The 15,100-nt window shown below is 35.5% G+C and overlaps 1 protein-coding gene across 1 annotated transcript in view; it reads left to right on the plus strand.

The window, feature by feature from the left end:
• Positions 1-15,100, plus strand: part of KIF15 (kinesin family member 15) — a 37,831-nt gene that overhangs the window by 1,195 nt on the left and 21,536 nt on the right. The window contains exons 2-15 of the mRNA XM_075745568.1: positions 148-190; positions 2,018-2,201; positions 3,245-3,321; positions 4,435-4,472; positions 5,453-5,550; positions 5,914-6,093; positions 6,777-6,986; positions 7,084-7,209; positions 8,589-8,711; positions 9,446-9,569; positions 11,306-11,397; positions 12,106-12,315; positions 13,403-13,580; positions 14,008-14,149. Of these exons, the coding sequence (XP_075601683.1) occupies positions 148-190; positions 2,018-2,201; positions 3,245-3,321; positions 4,435-4,472; positions 5,453-5,550; positions 5,914-6,093; positions 6,777-6,986; positions 7,084-7,209; positions 8,589-8,711; positions 9,446-9,569; positions 11,306-11,397; positions 12,106-12,315; positions 13,403-13,580; positions 14,008-14,149 (1,825 nt within the window). The remainder of the gene's footprint in view (positions 1-147; positions 191-2,017; positions 2,202-3,244; positions 3,322-4,434; positions 4,473-5,452; positions 5,551-5,913; positions 6,094-6,776; positions 6,987-7,083; positions 7,210-8,588; positions 8,712-9,445; positions 9,570-11,305; positions 11,398-12,105; positions 12,316-13,402; positions 13,581-14,007; positions 14,150-15,100) is intronic.

Here is a 15,100-nt window from a genome sequence, read left to right on the forward strand (position 1 = left end):
AGTTCTGATTCATGTATGAAATAGACATGTATAAGGTTCTCTATTTATCTCCCTCAGTACTGCTTACAGTATTTTCTATTTAAATGGGGTTTTTTGAGCAATAATTTTATCTTGTTTAATGTCTGTGTATGTGTTGCACTTTTATAGGAGATTTACGTGACTCTGCATCGCCTTCGTTGAACTCACCTAGGTAAAGTAGTATTGGCCAGTTCCATATATGAATAATCACATTGCACAAAAAGTGCAAACAAAACCTAGTGTAACTTTTTAAAATAATTTAAAGTTTTTTCTTTCAATGTTTTACTGCACAAGATTGTTGCCTTTTTCTCCTAACTTCCTTATAGGTTTAAAAAAAAAAGTTTTCTTAATAAAAGTGTTGTTCTGAGGGATCAGATTCCTATTGCAGTAAATTCTCATTTGTCCACTAACTCTGCAGCTGGACTCTAGAATTTCTCTGAATATATATTCCATGAGGAACTTCAATTCTTAGGAATTCCTAAGCTAAACCAAAAAGCCCTACCTCAAATATAAGCAGTTTCTGCCACAACTCAGAATAATACTGTCTAATGAAAAAATATCCAGCAAGTTAATGTGTCTTAAATCTAGTATAACATCTTCCCTTTCTCACCTGCTTCCTGTTTTGTTCTTTTTTTTTTTTAGCCCTTTCCTCTGCTGCTCCTCAACCCCACATTTCAGTCATGAAGTCCTTCCCTTTTAAACTATTCTGTTCCTTTCTCTTGTTTACCAAAAGTGAAAATCACTAATGGTTATAACACCCTCATGCTATAATGGCTTTTGGGAAAGGATGAAGTAAAGTAAATCCAAGTTTGCTGCCACTTCATGTAAGAATTTAATTCTTTAATATTGTGGTTTAACCCATCCGGCAGCTAAAACAACCCCACAGCTGTTTGCTGACTTCCCCACCTCCCAGTGGGATGGGGGAGAGAATGAGGAGAAAGGGGGGAAAAAAAAAAAAGTAAAACTTGTGGATTAAGATAAAGACAGTTTAATAGGGCAGAAAACAAAGATGATAATCAAAATAATAATATACAAAGCAAGTGATGAACAGCACAATTTCTCACCACCCCAAGTTGATGCTCAGTGTGGTCCAGCTGCCCCACCTCCCAGCCCACCCCCCCAGTTATATAAGGAGCATGCCGCCATATGGTATGGAATATTTCTTTGACCGGTTTGGGTCAGCTGTCCTGGCTGTGTCCCTTCCCAGCTTCTTGAGCTCCTCCTGCCTTCTCATTTGCAGGGCAGTATGAGAAGCTGAAGAGTCCCTGACTGCTTGGCAACAACTAAAATATCAGTGTGTTATCAATATTCTTGTTCCGCATCCAAAAGACAGTACTATGCTAGGTTTAGGAAGAAAACTAACTCTATCCCTGCTGAAACCAGGACAAATATTATATCGGTATTTGTGCCAGAACTCCTCAAGGCTTTAATAATCATGCACAGTTACTTATTCAAGCTAAATTTACTGGTGCATCCACTGATAAATGTGATGAAATAGGTTAGGGACCTTGTAGAGGCAGGCTTTGCTATCAGACTCATGGATCAAGAATTGATTGTTCTTTCCCTTCATGCAAGCAGCAAAGAAAATGCTGGTAACTTCCTGGAATGTAGCATCATCTGCTCCATTTGTAAAGTCTTTTATAATGTCTAGTAGTAAGAAGGATGCTTGAAGCACATAGTCTTAGAAACTACCGAAACTTTTATTATAACACTGGTTTTATATATCTCAAGTTCACTGTGAAATGTCTTTTTTTTAGAACTGAAGTTACATGCAACAGCAATAAACACCACTAACTTCATGTTCTTTGTTTTTAAATCTGCCACATTGATACCTTTAATAAATCTGTGACTTGAAATGATGTGTACAGCTAGAAGTAGTATATTTTCAGGAGAGACCTTTGTATGACTTCACAGGCTTAATCTGATTTTTGTGATTTAATTCTGTCAAACAGCTGATGTATCTATCTGGAAGTAATCTAATGCATAAATATTCATTTAGTGTTGAAGGTGATGCTATCAAAGTTTATGTAAGGGTACGTCCCCCTTCAGAGGGAACTGCGTTAACCGATGGAGATCAAGGCTTGTGTTTATCTGTTCTTTCATCAAATACCATCCGTCTGCATTCGAAGCCTGAGCCAAAGATCTTCACTTTTGATTATGTTGCAAATATGGAAACAACACAGGTAATAACTTCCAGAATCTCATAATGGTATTGCAGTTTTTCCCCAAATTTTGGCAAATGCTAAAGGCAACTAAAACTTTCTAAAGATGTAATGCCTTAGGTCTTATTTTTTGCAGGGGTCAGATTGGTAATATGTAGTTATAGTGTAGAAATGTTGCATTAAATTCTGCTCTCTAATAATTTGAATGTATTTTTTTAACCATTAATTTCTTTAATTGAAGTTTGTGTTAAAATTGAAGCTTCTATTTGTAAATGTTATGGTAACACCATAGACAGAAAATAACCCCCCTGTTGAGACAAACATATGAAAATAGCTGGAAGTCAGTAGCTAATATTAAAGATGTGATTTGTGTATTAGGAACTTATAAGTTTATATTCTATTTGTTATATTTCCTTCTTATATGTTGACCTTTTAAACAGATGCACTATTCATCTAGGAAAGGTAATACTGGAAGGAAAATCCTTCAGTTTAATTTGCATAATATTATGTTTGAAATTCTGATCATAATTTTAATTCCTCTAAGACTTCAATTCCACTTATGTTTAAAAAAACAAAACGCCCAAAAAACCCCACCCACTGTAGGCTGTTATTTGTAGCTAGGCTCTTCTTGCAGGTCTAAGAGAAATATGTGAGAATAGATGAGGCTAACAGTTGTGCGATTTGTTGAATATGCCACTGTGCAGTGGTAGATGTTGAGTGTCTTAGGCTCAACTTTGACCTACTAATGGTATAAACCACATAACGTAATCAAAAAAAAAACTGGACCACATTTAATATAATGTATATTTGAAAGCTGTTACTATGATGCTGCATTTTATGATTTTTTCTTTGTTATCAACAAGGAATAAATTTTTTCAGAGGGAGTGATTTATGTCACAAAGACTTGGGATATATTGTTTTGCTGTGAGACCTCCAGGAGTCATGATTCATGTCTAACCTTAAGGAATGTGTCTATTTTATACATTATAAAGTTATGGCGTAGAAAACGCTGATAGATACTTAAATGACTGGTGCCAAGTGCCTTCTCTTTCCCTTGTCCCCAGGAGTCAGTGTTCTCAAGCGTGGCCAAAAATATTGTTGAATCTTGTATGAATGGCTACAATGGAACCATCTTTGCATAGTAAGTCATTTAATGGTATTTCATAACAATTGTAATACTTGAGGAGATTGTGTTAATGAGTAGTTGTCACGGTTTAAGTAGTTGCGGTTTTAAGTGCCAGAGCCTGCCTAATGTTACAGTAAGATTTGAAAGTAAGTGCTTAGTGCAGCACGACATAGGGAATGTGACTGTGATATTGAGTAGTACTACTTATTCCTCTTTTGGAGGCTAATAATGTGGATTGTAAACTCATTTCAATTTTACTATTGTTTGTCTAAACCCTAGAAATTCTATTGTACTGTTAAAGAGAAAGCTAGTCACTTTCAATATGTCCATAGTAAAATGGAATGAAAATTACTTTGACTTGATATTTGGCCAGCTCAATTCTTTAGTGAGTTTTAGCTGCCTGGGGGAGAAGTCATGAATGATAATTTTAACTTTCAAAATGTTTTCAAGGTAGAAATATATCCATGACTAGTAGCATGAATATCATATATTAAGTCTCAGTATTTTTTCATTTTGAAAACTGAGTAAGTGCTTTGGTAAAAAATGCTAACTTGAAGGACTGATCTAATAAAACCTTACTGGGGTTTTTAGCCTAGCACAGCATTTGGAAAACTGTGAAGGGAAATCTACTTTGTTCCAATATACAAATGTGGAAAAGTGAAGTGAAATTGCCCTGAATTTTCTTTAGCATGATTAATCAAGAAAAGTGGTTAAGAAACATATATTCAGCTTTAAAGTATTTTCCTCATTTTGGGTTTGTGAGCTACTGAGTGACACAAAACCAAAAAGATTGAGCCAAAAATTCGTTTAATGTATGTATTTGCAAGCCTTCATTTTAATGCTAAGTTCCACTATTTCCCATTCCAACAGAAATAAGGAAGAAAATGGTGGGTGGCAGGGGAGAGAAAAGGTGATTTATCTAACAGAATTTCATGGTCAAATTTGCTGTTCTATTTTTATACCTTTTTAGCTGACTGGTTTCTCAGCTTGCCTCTGTCTCTCTTATCTTCAGTTTAGAAGAATTTTTTTTTTTTTTCATTTTAAGCTATGAATTTGCCTTAAAAGATGCAGATTAATGAATTCAGAGCCAGAATAAAGCTTGATCTGACTTTTGTTTTGTTTTGTTAGTGGCCAGACTGGGTCAGGAAAAACCTTTACTATGATGGGTAAGTGCATGAAAGTGCTTAATCTTTCAGTGGTTTCTTAACGTTTTTCTTGTCTTGAGTTAAAACATCATCTTGATCAAGCATCAGGGTTGATTTAGATTTTTGTCTTCCTGCAGATAACATTAAGGTTTAAGAAATGGTGTAGTCCTCAGTGCAGTTGTTCTTGCTTCATATCAAAAGAGTGAAGTATAGGTACTCTCCTATATTTTTGAAGATAGAAATTGTTCTTCATACAGTGGTGACTTTAAATGCATTAATATTGTACTTGATATTAGAAAGTTACTGAAATAACCAAAACCAGTTTGGCTCACGCATTTTCTAGGGCTACATAGAAATTAACTAAACATGGGGACAAATCCACCCCATCTTTCTGGTTCTTCAAATCGGGGTTAAGGTAGCTGTATTAACATACTTGCACATCTATACATGTTTTCTATGGAATCATAGAATCAGAATGGTTTGGGTTGGAAGGGACCTTAAAGATCATCTAGTTCCAATCCCCTGCTGCAGGCAGGGACACCCTCCACTAGACCACGTTGCCCAAAGCCTCATCCAACCTGGTCTTGAACACTTCCAGGGATGGGGCATCCACAACCTCTTTGGGCAACCTGTTCCAGTACCTCACCACTCTAACAGTAAAGAATTTCTTTCTAACACCTAATCTAAATCGACCCTCCTTCAGCTTAAACCCATTACCCCTTCCCCTTGGAAGTCCAAGTAGTTTATACTTTTTAGACTTAAGTAACCTATGGACAGGTAAAATAAACTTTCATGAGCATCACTTAGACTACATATAAATCTGATTATGGAATATTATCTTCGATCTTGAAAGTTGATTTTATTGCATTACTTCTGTGGTTTTGCCATATGTTGACTAAAACCTGGTTGCTGAAATCTTCTGTAAAGACATCTTGAAAAGATCAACCATTACTCTTGAGTAGTACTAATTAATTTTATTTTTTAATTAAAAATCTCTTCAGGACCATCTGATTCTGATAATTTCACTCACAGTCTGAGAGGTGTAATTCCACGGAGCTTTGAATACTTATTTTTTCTAATTGAACGTGAAAAAGAAAAGGTACATTTATTTTATACTTTTATTGCGGTGAAAGCAATGTCTTGTGTTAAAGATTAGCAAAGGCTGTTTGGTAAGCCAGTTATGTAGCATCTTGCTATCTTGCTTCAAATTTATTAATAAGAAATGCTTGCATCTTGTACTCTACCAAATTATAGTACACTTTCTTCAGACACAAGTGTGCTTATATTTTGAGTCTAAAAATGCATTTAGGTTTCTGGATGTTGGTTGTCATCTGGGCATCAGAAATATATAGTATGCAGAATATATATGCAAACTAGTAGATGTAAAAAGAGACTCCCTGCCATACAATGCCAGACTTAATAAAATCAATCTGTTTATAGTGTAAATTACTGTGTTTTTCAGGCTGGCAGTGCAAAGAGTTTTCTCTGCAAATGCTCATTTATTGAAATCTACAATGAACAGATATTTGACTTGCTAGATTCTGCTTCAGCTGGACTCTTTCTCAGAGAACACATCAAGAAGGGAGTCTTTGTCGATGGTGCTGTTGAACAGGTGTTGTCATCTGCTGCTGAAGCATACCAGGTATTTTTTGTCACTTTGTAATGTTTGAACTATTTATCTGGATGCTTATTTGGTAAATGTTCCTCTTTGATTAAAGTACATATTTTTTGCACAGTGTCTCCGACACCTTCTTCCCCTATCTCCATCCTCCAAAAAACTGTAAAAAAGCTGTTTCTAGGCCATGCTTCCTGACTATCCCACACATGTAAGAAACCATGCATTTCTGGAGGTTGGAATATATGAATTGCAATTACAGTAATCTTTCCTTAATGGTTGCCCTACGCATCTCTGAAATAGCAATACAAAACTACATCTCCTTCTAATTAGGCAGTGTGTGTGTGTTCCACAAATTGTCAGGTTTATTTCTCCATGAATGAGACACATACACATAGTACTTCTGTGACTTTAAATATTTTTTCTTGTGTACTGCTAACATACACCAGTACTGGATATGTTATGCTTATGCTTTCAAATAGCAATGGCACTCTTGAAGGAAAAAAGTGAATATCATAATTCGTGTTTTTATTAAGTTGACTGTAGCTACTTTTTTTCACTTTTAAAATAAAAAAGTAGAAAAGTAAAAAAGTCCTTGTCCTTGAGATTTTTGAAAACTGTTGCACTGAAATGTCTTATGTCACCTGTATGTAAATACTGGGTACAGTCTGGGATACTTGATATTATTTGATGTCTTTTTTCATGCTTAGGTATTAACTATGGGCTGGAGAAACCGTCGTGTAGCATCAACCTCAATGAACAGAGAATCCTCAAGATCACATGCAGTTTTCACTATCACAGTGGAATCCATGGAGAAAAACAATGAGATTGTTAACATTCGGTCTTCTTTGCTCAACTTGGTAGACTTGGCAGGATCTGAGAGACAGAAAGACACCCATACAGAAGGACTGAGGTTAAAGGTTCGTTCTGTAATATGTGTCATCTTCCTAATTCCAATTGTACTGCCCTGTTCCATTCACCATCTGTTCACATTTGTTCTCTTTTCTTTTGTTTTAGGAAGCAGGTAACATAAATCGATCACTAAGTTGCCTGGGCCAAGTAATCACAGCGCTTGTTGATGTGGGTAATGGAAAACAGAGACACATTTGTTACCGGGATTCCAAGCTCACTTTTCTGTTACGGGTAATATATATCCTCTGGATTTTATATGCTATTTGGAAGAAAAAAAAAAATAAATGTTTGGATTGGTTTTTTTTACTCTGAGAAGCTGAACTTGGGTACATTTTTAATGTGTTTCAATATTGGACAGGTGGAAGAAAGCTTGAAAAATACCTTTTTACCTAAACAGACTTCCAGTTGATTTATTGCTGTTAACTGAAGACAAAAAATTTATTTATGCTCATAATCTCCTTTTACATATTTGCAAGTCTTAGAAAGAAGCACATGTTTTCATCCCTATAATTTGGGAAATACTGTGTATCACGATGTAATATGTAGAGAAGTGTTGAAACATTTGACAGGATTTCCAGAATTAGTGTATGTGTGCTAAGTGTTGGTATGATAAGAATTAGATAAATTTATAGTTTCCTACTTGAGAGCTTATGGGCACTTTTCAAGATGAACAGAAAACAGACAGAAGCACTCAAAGATTTGTTGGATGCCAGCACTCACCAAAATTCTGTGAACAATAATGAATAATGTCTAGAGTATATTTTTGTATTGTAACACAAATACTATATTATAACACAGTATTGTTGTGATAAAAAATTTCTCAATCCCTGTTCCATGTATATCTTAGAATCATGAACCTCTAAAGAATTATGTTCTTCTAATGCAACACAAAATACATAGAAATTGGAAGAGAATTGCAACTGTATGAGCCGTTACTTTCTTAACTGGTTATATTTATGTTCAGGTAGTTGTACTGCAAACAAGTCCACAAACATGACCTTCTTTACATGACAGAGAATGCCTTTGAGGCTTGTGGGCTATATTGTAGTACTAGGCTTTTAGAGTCTTAGGTATAACTGCTGCCTTCTCCAGAGATTGACAGCTACTTGTTGAACAGCACGGAGATATTTGAAGACATGCATGTAAAAGGGAGAGGTTCTTTTTATATCCTTGGTCAAGAATCTATTGCTTTGTGATTGTGTTTGTTTGGCAGTTGCCACCAGAAGTTAGGTTGGAACAATCAGCAGACTAGATGATGTTCAAAATAGTGCAGATACTAATCTGCTAATGACTAAGACTGAAGTGAAATACCTACTTTATTCCCTGATTATTTTTTTTCTCTCCCTGCTGTTCAAGTGTAACAAATATCTCAAATTGTTGATGAGCAATAAAGAATAAGGGTTTTGAAAACACAAATAAAGCCTTTATTTACAGTCACATCCTTTACACCCATGTTTGAAAGAAAATTTCAGAAACAAGTAGCATGGAGATTTGTTAAATAAAGTCCCTTCTACAGTTTGTTCAAAGTGATGCACAGTAGCTCTGAGGTGATGGCTTCCTGCTGTAGCCAAAAACATGCAAATAAAGCTAACTTCTATGTTTTTAAATAGGATTCCCTTGGTGGTAATGCAAAAACATGCATAATAGCAAATGTTCATCCAGGATCCAGGTGTTTTGGTGAAACACTGTCCACCCTTAATTTTGCTCAGCGAGCAAAGTTGATTAAAAACAAGGTAAGAGAGTTATTCAATGTCTTTATTATTGCAAGAAACAATTTCTTGTCACTTAAACTGCACGTCTGCAAACAGGACAGCTTCACTGAAATACTCTTGTGCTCTCACTAATTTACATGATTATAACTTATTTTGAAATCCTAAACTTGCTTTCCTAAATGTTTGAGAAATTATTTTTGAAAAGGACTAGTTTGCTTTTGATTATTTAATAGAGTACAACAGCTGGAGAGTAGGTAATGACTGATAATACTGTATGTTCATTGCTTGTCCTCTGAGCATGTAATTGGAAAAAGTAAGTAAATCTGTACTAAAAATAAAATTGTCATAAAAAAAAAATTCAATAGTATTTGAATGCATCTAGTTTTTATGTATGCTAATTCCCAAAACATAATTTCTTATGAGTGGGTTTTGAAAGTAGAGTGGGTTTTGAAGGTATGTTGGCATCTGGCTGGGAACTATTGCCTTTGATGTATACTGCTTATCTTTGGTCAAAAAGTTCCAGAGAAAGTTCTGCAGAAAGCATTAATTTTTTTAACCAATATTTTTAGCTAAAGTGCAATTTACTGGTTTTGCAGTAAATTGAGCATTGCTTTTCCCATGAGTTATTTCTTTCCTAAGATGGAAAACTTCTCGGTAGTTTTGTTGTCTTGCAGTCTTTGACTCTTCTTTTATCCTATAAAATAAAGACTTTTTTTATTTGCACTTCTAATTTTCTCTTAACATATTTATGAAAGGCTGTGGTAAATGAAGACACACAAGGAAATGTGAGCCAACTGCAAGCTGAAGTCAAGAAGTTGAAAGAGCAGCTTGCTCAACTTACTTCAGTGCCGTCTATGTGTGATATTTCCGTATCACAAGGTAAGTGTTGGGAGTGAGGGGAAAGAGAGCTTGCTACTTTTTTAGCCTGGTGTGTTGGAGCCTTACGTAATCCATTAAGTTTCCAAACAATTAATATTTTGGTAGGGACTGATCTACAGAGGTTGTATTTGTCTTATGGATCTCATTGCCTGTATTTGCATCTAATATCTTGCAGAAATCGTTAATGTGATTTTATTTTCTTCCTCTCATAAGTTTATGTACAGGGGTATGTTTCTATTAAAGAATACCTAGAATACTCTTCCAGTTCATAAGAGGTATGCTGCCTAATCCTTTAAGTAACCCAAAGTTTACATGTGATTGCTCATACGTTCATGTTTGAGGGAGGGCAGTAAGGTGTTGATAATGCCCATTGAATCAGCATTATTTTAAGCTTAGGACTAGATTATTTTTTTCCCTTCCTTTTCCCCTTTTGTCCTTTCAGGAGGATCCTAAGAAAGATGTTTACTTTTCAATAAAAGATCAGTTTCAATGTAAGATGGTAATGGGGTTTTTATCAATATGTAGTTTTTTTCTACCAGTAGCTCTTCAGTAGACCACTGTAGCGGCAATATAGATCCCAGTATAGCTTTCTACTATGTATACTTGTCACCGAAATACACTACCTTAAAATGTTTGATTACAAGGTAGTAAATTTGGTCTTGTAACTCTTACTGTGATCCTGAGTCAACCCTTTCCTGACCTTGCCATGAAATAGAAGATACAACAATAGAAGTTACTACAGAATTTAGAAAGACACCTCTAGTATAAAGGATCTATGGTTGAGTTTTTCTAAGGAAAAAGTACTTTTCTGAGCATAGATATTTAACCAGTGAAACAGGGCAGTGATTATGTAGGACACTGAATCACTGTCTGTGAATACACAAATATTAAGAGGGCTGCAAAACATTAGACTTGTGATAGAGCTCTCAGGGAAAGAAAATGATGCTGCTTAAGCACTGAATAGAGGTTTTATGCAGAACCTAATGTGTTAGAGCTGTGTTTAGTCTATGCAGTTAAATCTTGTTTGTAATGTTTGATCACACAAATATGAAATCTGCTTACTAGCTACTTTAAAACCATGATGGCACTTTTAAATATATTAAATTACAATAGGGTAGTTGTTATGCACCTGGATACTATGGCAATTCGTATTCTATAAATAAGTAGTCTTGCCTGCACGAGGATATTCAGGAAAGCTATTTTGAATTAATTTCTGAAGACGATTAGTTAAGCCCTTTTAATCCCTTGTGTGGACACTTTCCTTCCAGATTAAATCACTAATTGTCCAGTTAATTCATGCTTATTTTCCTGAATTTCCTTCTCATAAACCAGTTAGTCCACTTTTAATATGTACAAACTGTAATAATAATGCCAGTAATGGCTTAGTGTTATCAAATAAATTTCAGAGGGGTTTTGCATTTTACAGATATACTTAACTGAGCAAACTGATTCTCTTATTTTAATAAAAGTTCATCGTAAAGCTGTTTAATGCTTGAAAAACTTTGTTAATTATACAATTATGTATATTGACTCTGTTTTTTATCAGTACTTGCAGGTGACTAAGAATTACAGTCTAAATGTCTTTGCTCTGAGTATGGCACATGATCTTAGAGAAATTAGATTGTCTGAAGAATTTATTTAAATTTTCTTTACGCAACTGTCATGTTATGTATTTAGGAAAACCTGGTTAACCTACACTTTAAATACAGCATTTGTTTCTTTGACTTACCCTACAGGTGCTGTTGAAAAAGGGAAGAATACCATAAATTACATGAATAACTTTCTTGAAGCAATGTTGTTCTGGGAGAAATCAGAAGTTGAAAAGAAGGTAAAAAAGCACTAGTATTTCTAAGTGTGTTTTGTGTACTATCTGATGAGACCATATGGAAACTGACTCTCTTCATAATTTTTCTTTGTTTTTGAATAAAAATAGTCTGTCCAAAGGCGATAAGGTTTGGTAGTAAGGGAACTCAAATGACATTTGAGATAGAATCTTTCAAATCCAGACAAGCCATAGGATAACTTTCATAGTATGTTTAGTTTTAGGGGGTGGGGTTTTTACTTGGATTTTCTAATAAGTAATTTGAACAGAAAAACAAACTTTTGTTTTACTTAATTTTAAGTGCACCTTTGAGTGTTTGGATCAACAGTGTGTTTTTTCACACAAACTTCCCAGTCACCCCCATTTTATTATACCATGGCACAGTGCTGAATCATCCAAAATGGATTTTTTTTTGGAAGAAAATTAACTGAAACAGGCACTGTAGGGGTGCATCTGATGTGCTTAACTGAATACTTAGTCTACAGGATCATACTGGAGCTTCTAAGTAAAGTTTTTGCAATATAATGTGTAATTTGTCATTTTGGTATGAGCTGTTGCTCTCTACAGAACTGCTCCAAATGAATGATAGTCTGTGTATTCACAAAATTACTGTTAATTGAGTTTTGCATGATTTGTGTATGTGATATGTGCACCTTAAAAATTCATCTAGTACAACTATCACTTTTTCACCAATCTGTATGTGTTCTTTCTAAGAATTTATTAGAAAAAATTGCTCAACTAGAAGATCTGTGTGCCAAGAAGGAGAAATTTATTCAATCCAATAAAATGATAGTTAAATTCCGTGAAGACCATATTGTTCGCTTGGAGAGATTACATAAAGAGGCTGGTGGAAGTTTATTGCCAAAAGAGCAAGACGATCTCCTCAGTGAATTGAGGGAAGAATTGCAGACACTCAGAGAACAGGTAAGTCTTAGTTTTTCCTTTCTAGAACAATTTTATTTTGTGAGAATAGCTCACGTGAGTTCTGTGATGGGTGGATACAGGCTTTCTGGAAAGACAGGAAAAAAGTGGATGGGTGGTGGGTCCCTTTATAGAAGCATCTCAAACACATGGAGTTTCCCTACAGAAGGGGCAATGGGTGGTTTTAGAGCTTGTGAGTTTATAAGAGGAGAGGCTAGCAAGGGTGATGTCATGGTGGGAGCTTGCTACCGGCCACCTGATCTGGGTTAGGTAGAGGACTAAGTCTCCTTTAAGCAACTCAAGGAAGTCTCCAAATCACAAATCCTCATTCTTATGGGAGACTTTAACCTCCATGACATCTCTTGAAAGGGAAAGACAGCAGGATGCAAGTAATACAGCAGGTTTCTGAAGGATAATAACACAGATGCTAGATGGGCCAATGGGGGTGATGCTGTCCTGGAGCTGCTTGAGGAAGGCAAGTAGCAAAGTACGTACCTGAGGTTTCAGGAGAGGAGGCTTCGGGTTATTCAGGTATCTGGTAGGCGTGCTATCATTTGTGAGGTAGTTTTGAAGAACAAAGGAGCTCAAGAAAGAAGGCAGATCTTTAAAAACAATTTTCTCCAAGCACAAGTAGGAAAAAGGAGTTGATGTATTAGAAGACCAGCTTGAATCTGTAGCTCAAGTGAGCTCCAAAGTGAAGGGGGAAAAGTACATAAGTCAGGACAGTCATTAAAGAACTATAGAAACATTACTATGGCATGCAGGGACAGTGTTAACAAAGCCAAAGCTCAAAGTTGAAACTGAAAAGGGATGTCAAGAGCAGCAAGAAAAGCTTCCACTGCTTTATTACCAGTAAAAGAATAAACACATAAAATGTAAACCCACTGTCTTTTGAGAGCAGATTCCAAGGGGAGTAAGAAAACTAACCAAAAAAAAAAAAAAGGGAAGGGACAGTTAACCACTGTAGGGAATACCTTTTTTCCTCTTCTATTACAATTTAATGCTTATTAAAGGTAGTAGAGCAGCAGCTAGTTATGTATAGCATTGTCTGGAAAATAAAAACTGTTAAATAAAATACTGCTTATCACAGATGGAGCAACACCCACGAATTGCAAAGTATGCCATGGAGAACCATAACCTCAGAGAGGAGAATAAAAGACTTCGTTCTTTACAGTCAGTTAAAAAGGCCCAAGAAATTGATGCTCAGACCATCGCAGAACTAGAAAAAGCTTTTTTGGAAGCTTCAGCCACAGAGAAAAATAGTGGAGGTAAAAATATGCTAATGTTTTTCAGCTAAATAAGCTTCCTGTAGCTCTGTTGTGCAGCAGAGTGAAAATGTTGTCTGTCTTGATGTATTTTTTCCACCTTCAAAGTAATACCTGAAGACTGTTAAAACAGATTTACTTCATTTTATTCAGGTTGGCCTTCAAGCAAACACAGCAATAGGGCATTTGGATTCTTGTGCATCTTGTGAACACTATCTATAATCCACAATTTTGCTGTCCTTAGTTGTCATGAAGACTGCAGTAATACTAATTATTCTACTAGTTTTCATGTAGACTCTTGCTAATACCCATGTTCTTCAATCTCAGTTGCTACTATGCTGTTCAAAAGCCTACAAATGCTTTCATTTTAGTAAAACTTACAATATTTGAGCTGCTCTGTGATTTCAGAGGGTATATGTTTGTTCTTTAGGTCACCATTTATATTCTACCACCATATCAGTGGAAGGCAACTCACTGGCATCTGTTGAAAGGCTGAAAGCACGCCTGCTACAGACTCAAAGTGAACTGGCAAGTTCAAAACAAGAATATGAAGAATTCAAAGAGCTAACCAAGTGAGATAAAACAGTATAGAAATGTCTTTAAATAATTACTTATAATGGTTTTTAAAAGTTAGTCTCAGATCTTGAATATACAGCCTAAGTATGTTCTTTGTATGTAAGAGAGGGCCAGGTTAAGAAAAATGGCATGCACACAGAATATGTTCCTGTTGAACTTGGTTACTCCTAGACTAGGAAACAACCACGATGCAATCTGAAGGCATGTTTGCACTGTCGCAAATTTGTCTTTCCGAAAGCTTTTCTTTACGCTAAGATGCAAAACAATGCTTCATAACATGCAGGAGATGCACATACCCAGAAATTCAGATAGTTGCCTGCTTAATGGGACAGGGAGAGTTTGGCTTAGTTTCCATCTTGAGCAAGTATTTTTCAGTAACTGAAATACTACAGGTGGAAGCAGTGACAGGAACTAAGAGTTGATCAGTTTGGGGGGTTTTGTTTTCAGTGCAACAGTAGTTTTTAATATAACCTCTTTAAGATTGCAAGTTTGAGTCACCATAAATGTAGGATCTAAGCACCCCAGAAAATTTTGGCTAATCTGTTGGTTAATTTTTTGTCTCCACCTCAAAGATTTTTAAGAAGGCAATAGTACTGCTATCCTGGAACTTGTTATTGGAACAAAGATTTAATTCAAGCTAGAGCAAAGACATGGTGTAAATAGTTCATTCATGTCCATTTGCTTTGGCATCTAAACATGAGATAAGGGTCTACTTTGTCCTTACTAATCTAGTAAAGAATTTACTTTTATTGTTCTCCTTGAGGGCAGCATAAGATAATGCAAAAGGCCCAAGTAATACCTTCAGTGTGTGTGTATATATATATTCATATGCAAGTGAATAATACGTGGCTCAACTTGATCAACCCCATTTCTGAAAACTTCAGGTCCTGCTACTGGAGATACAAAAAATAAATAAATAAATATTGCATTTCCAGCAAACATAATGT

Source organism: Balearica regulorum, chromosome 2 (assembly GCF_011004875.1).
Source record: "Balearica regulorum gibbericeps isolate bBalReg1 chromosome 2, bBalReg1.pri, whole genome shotgun sequence".
Taxonomy (NCBI): Eukaryota; Metazoa; Chordata; class Aves; order Gruiformes; family Gruidae; genus Balearica; species Balearica regulorum.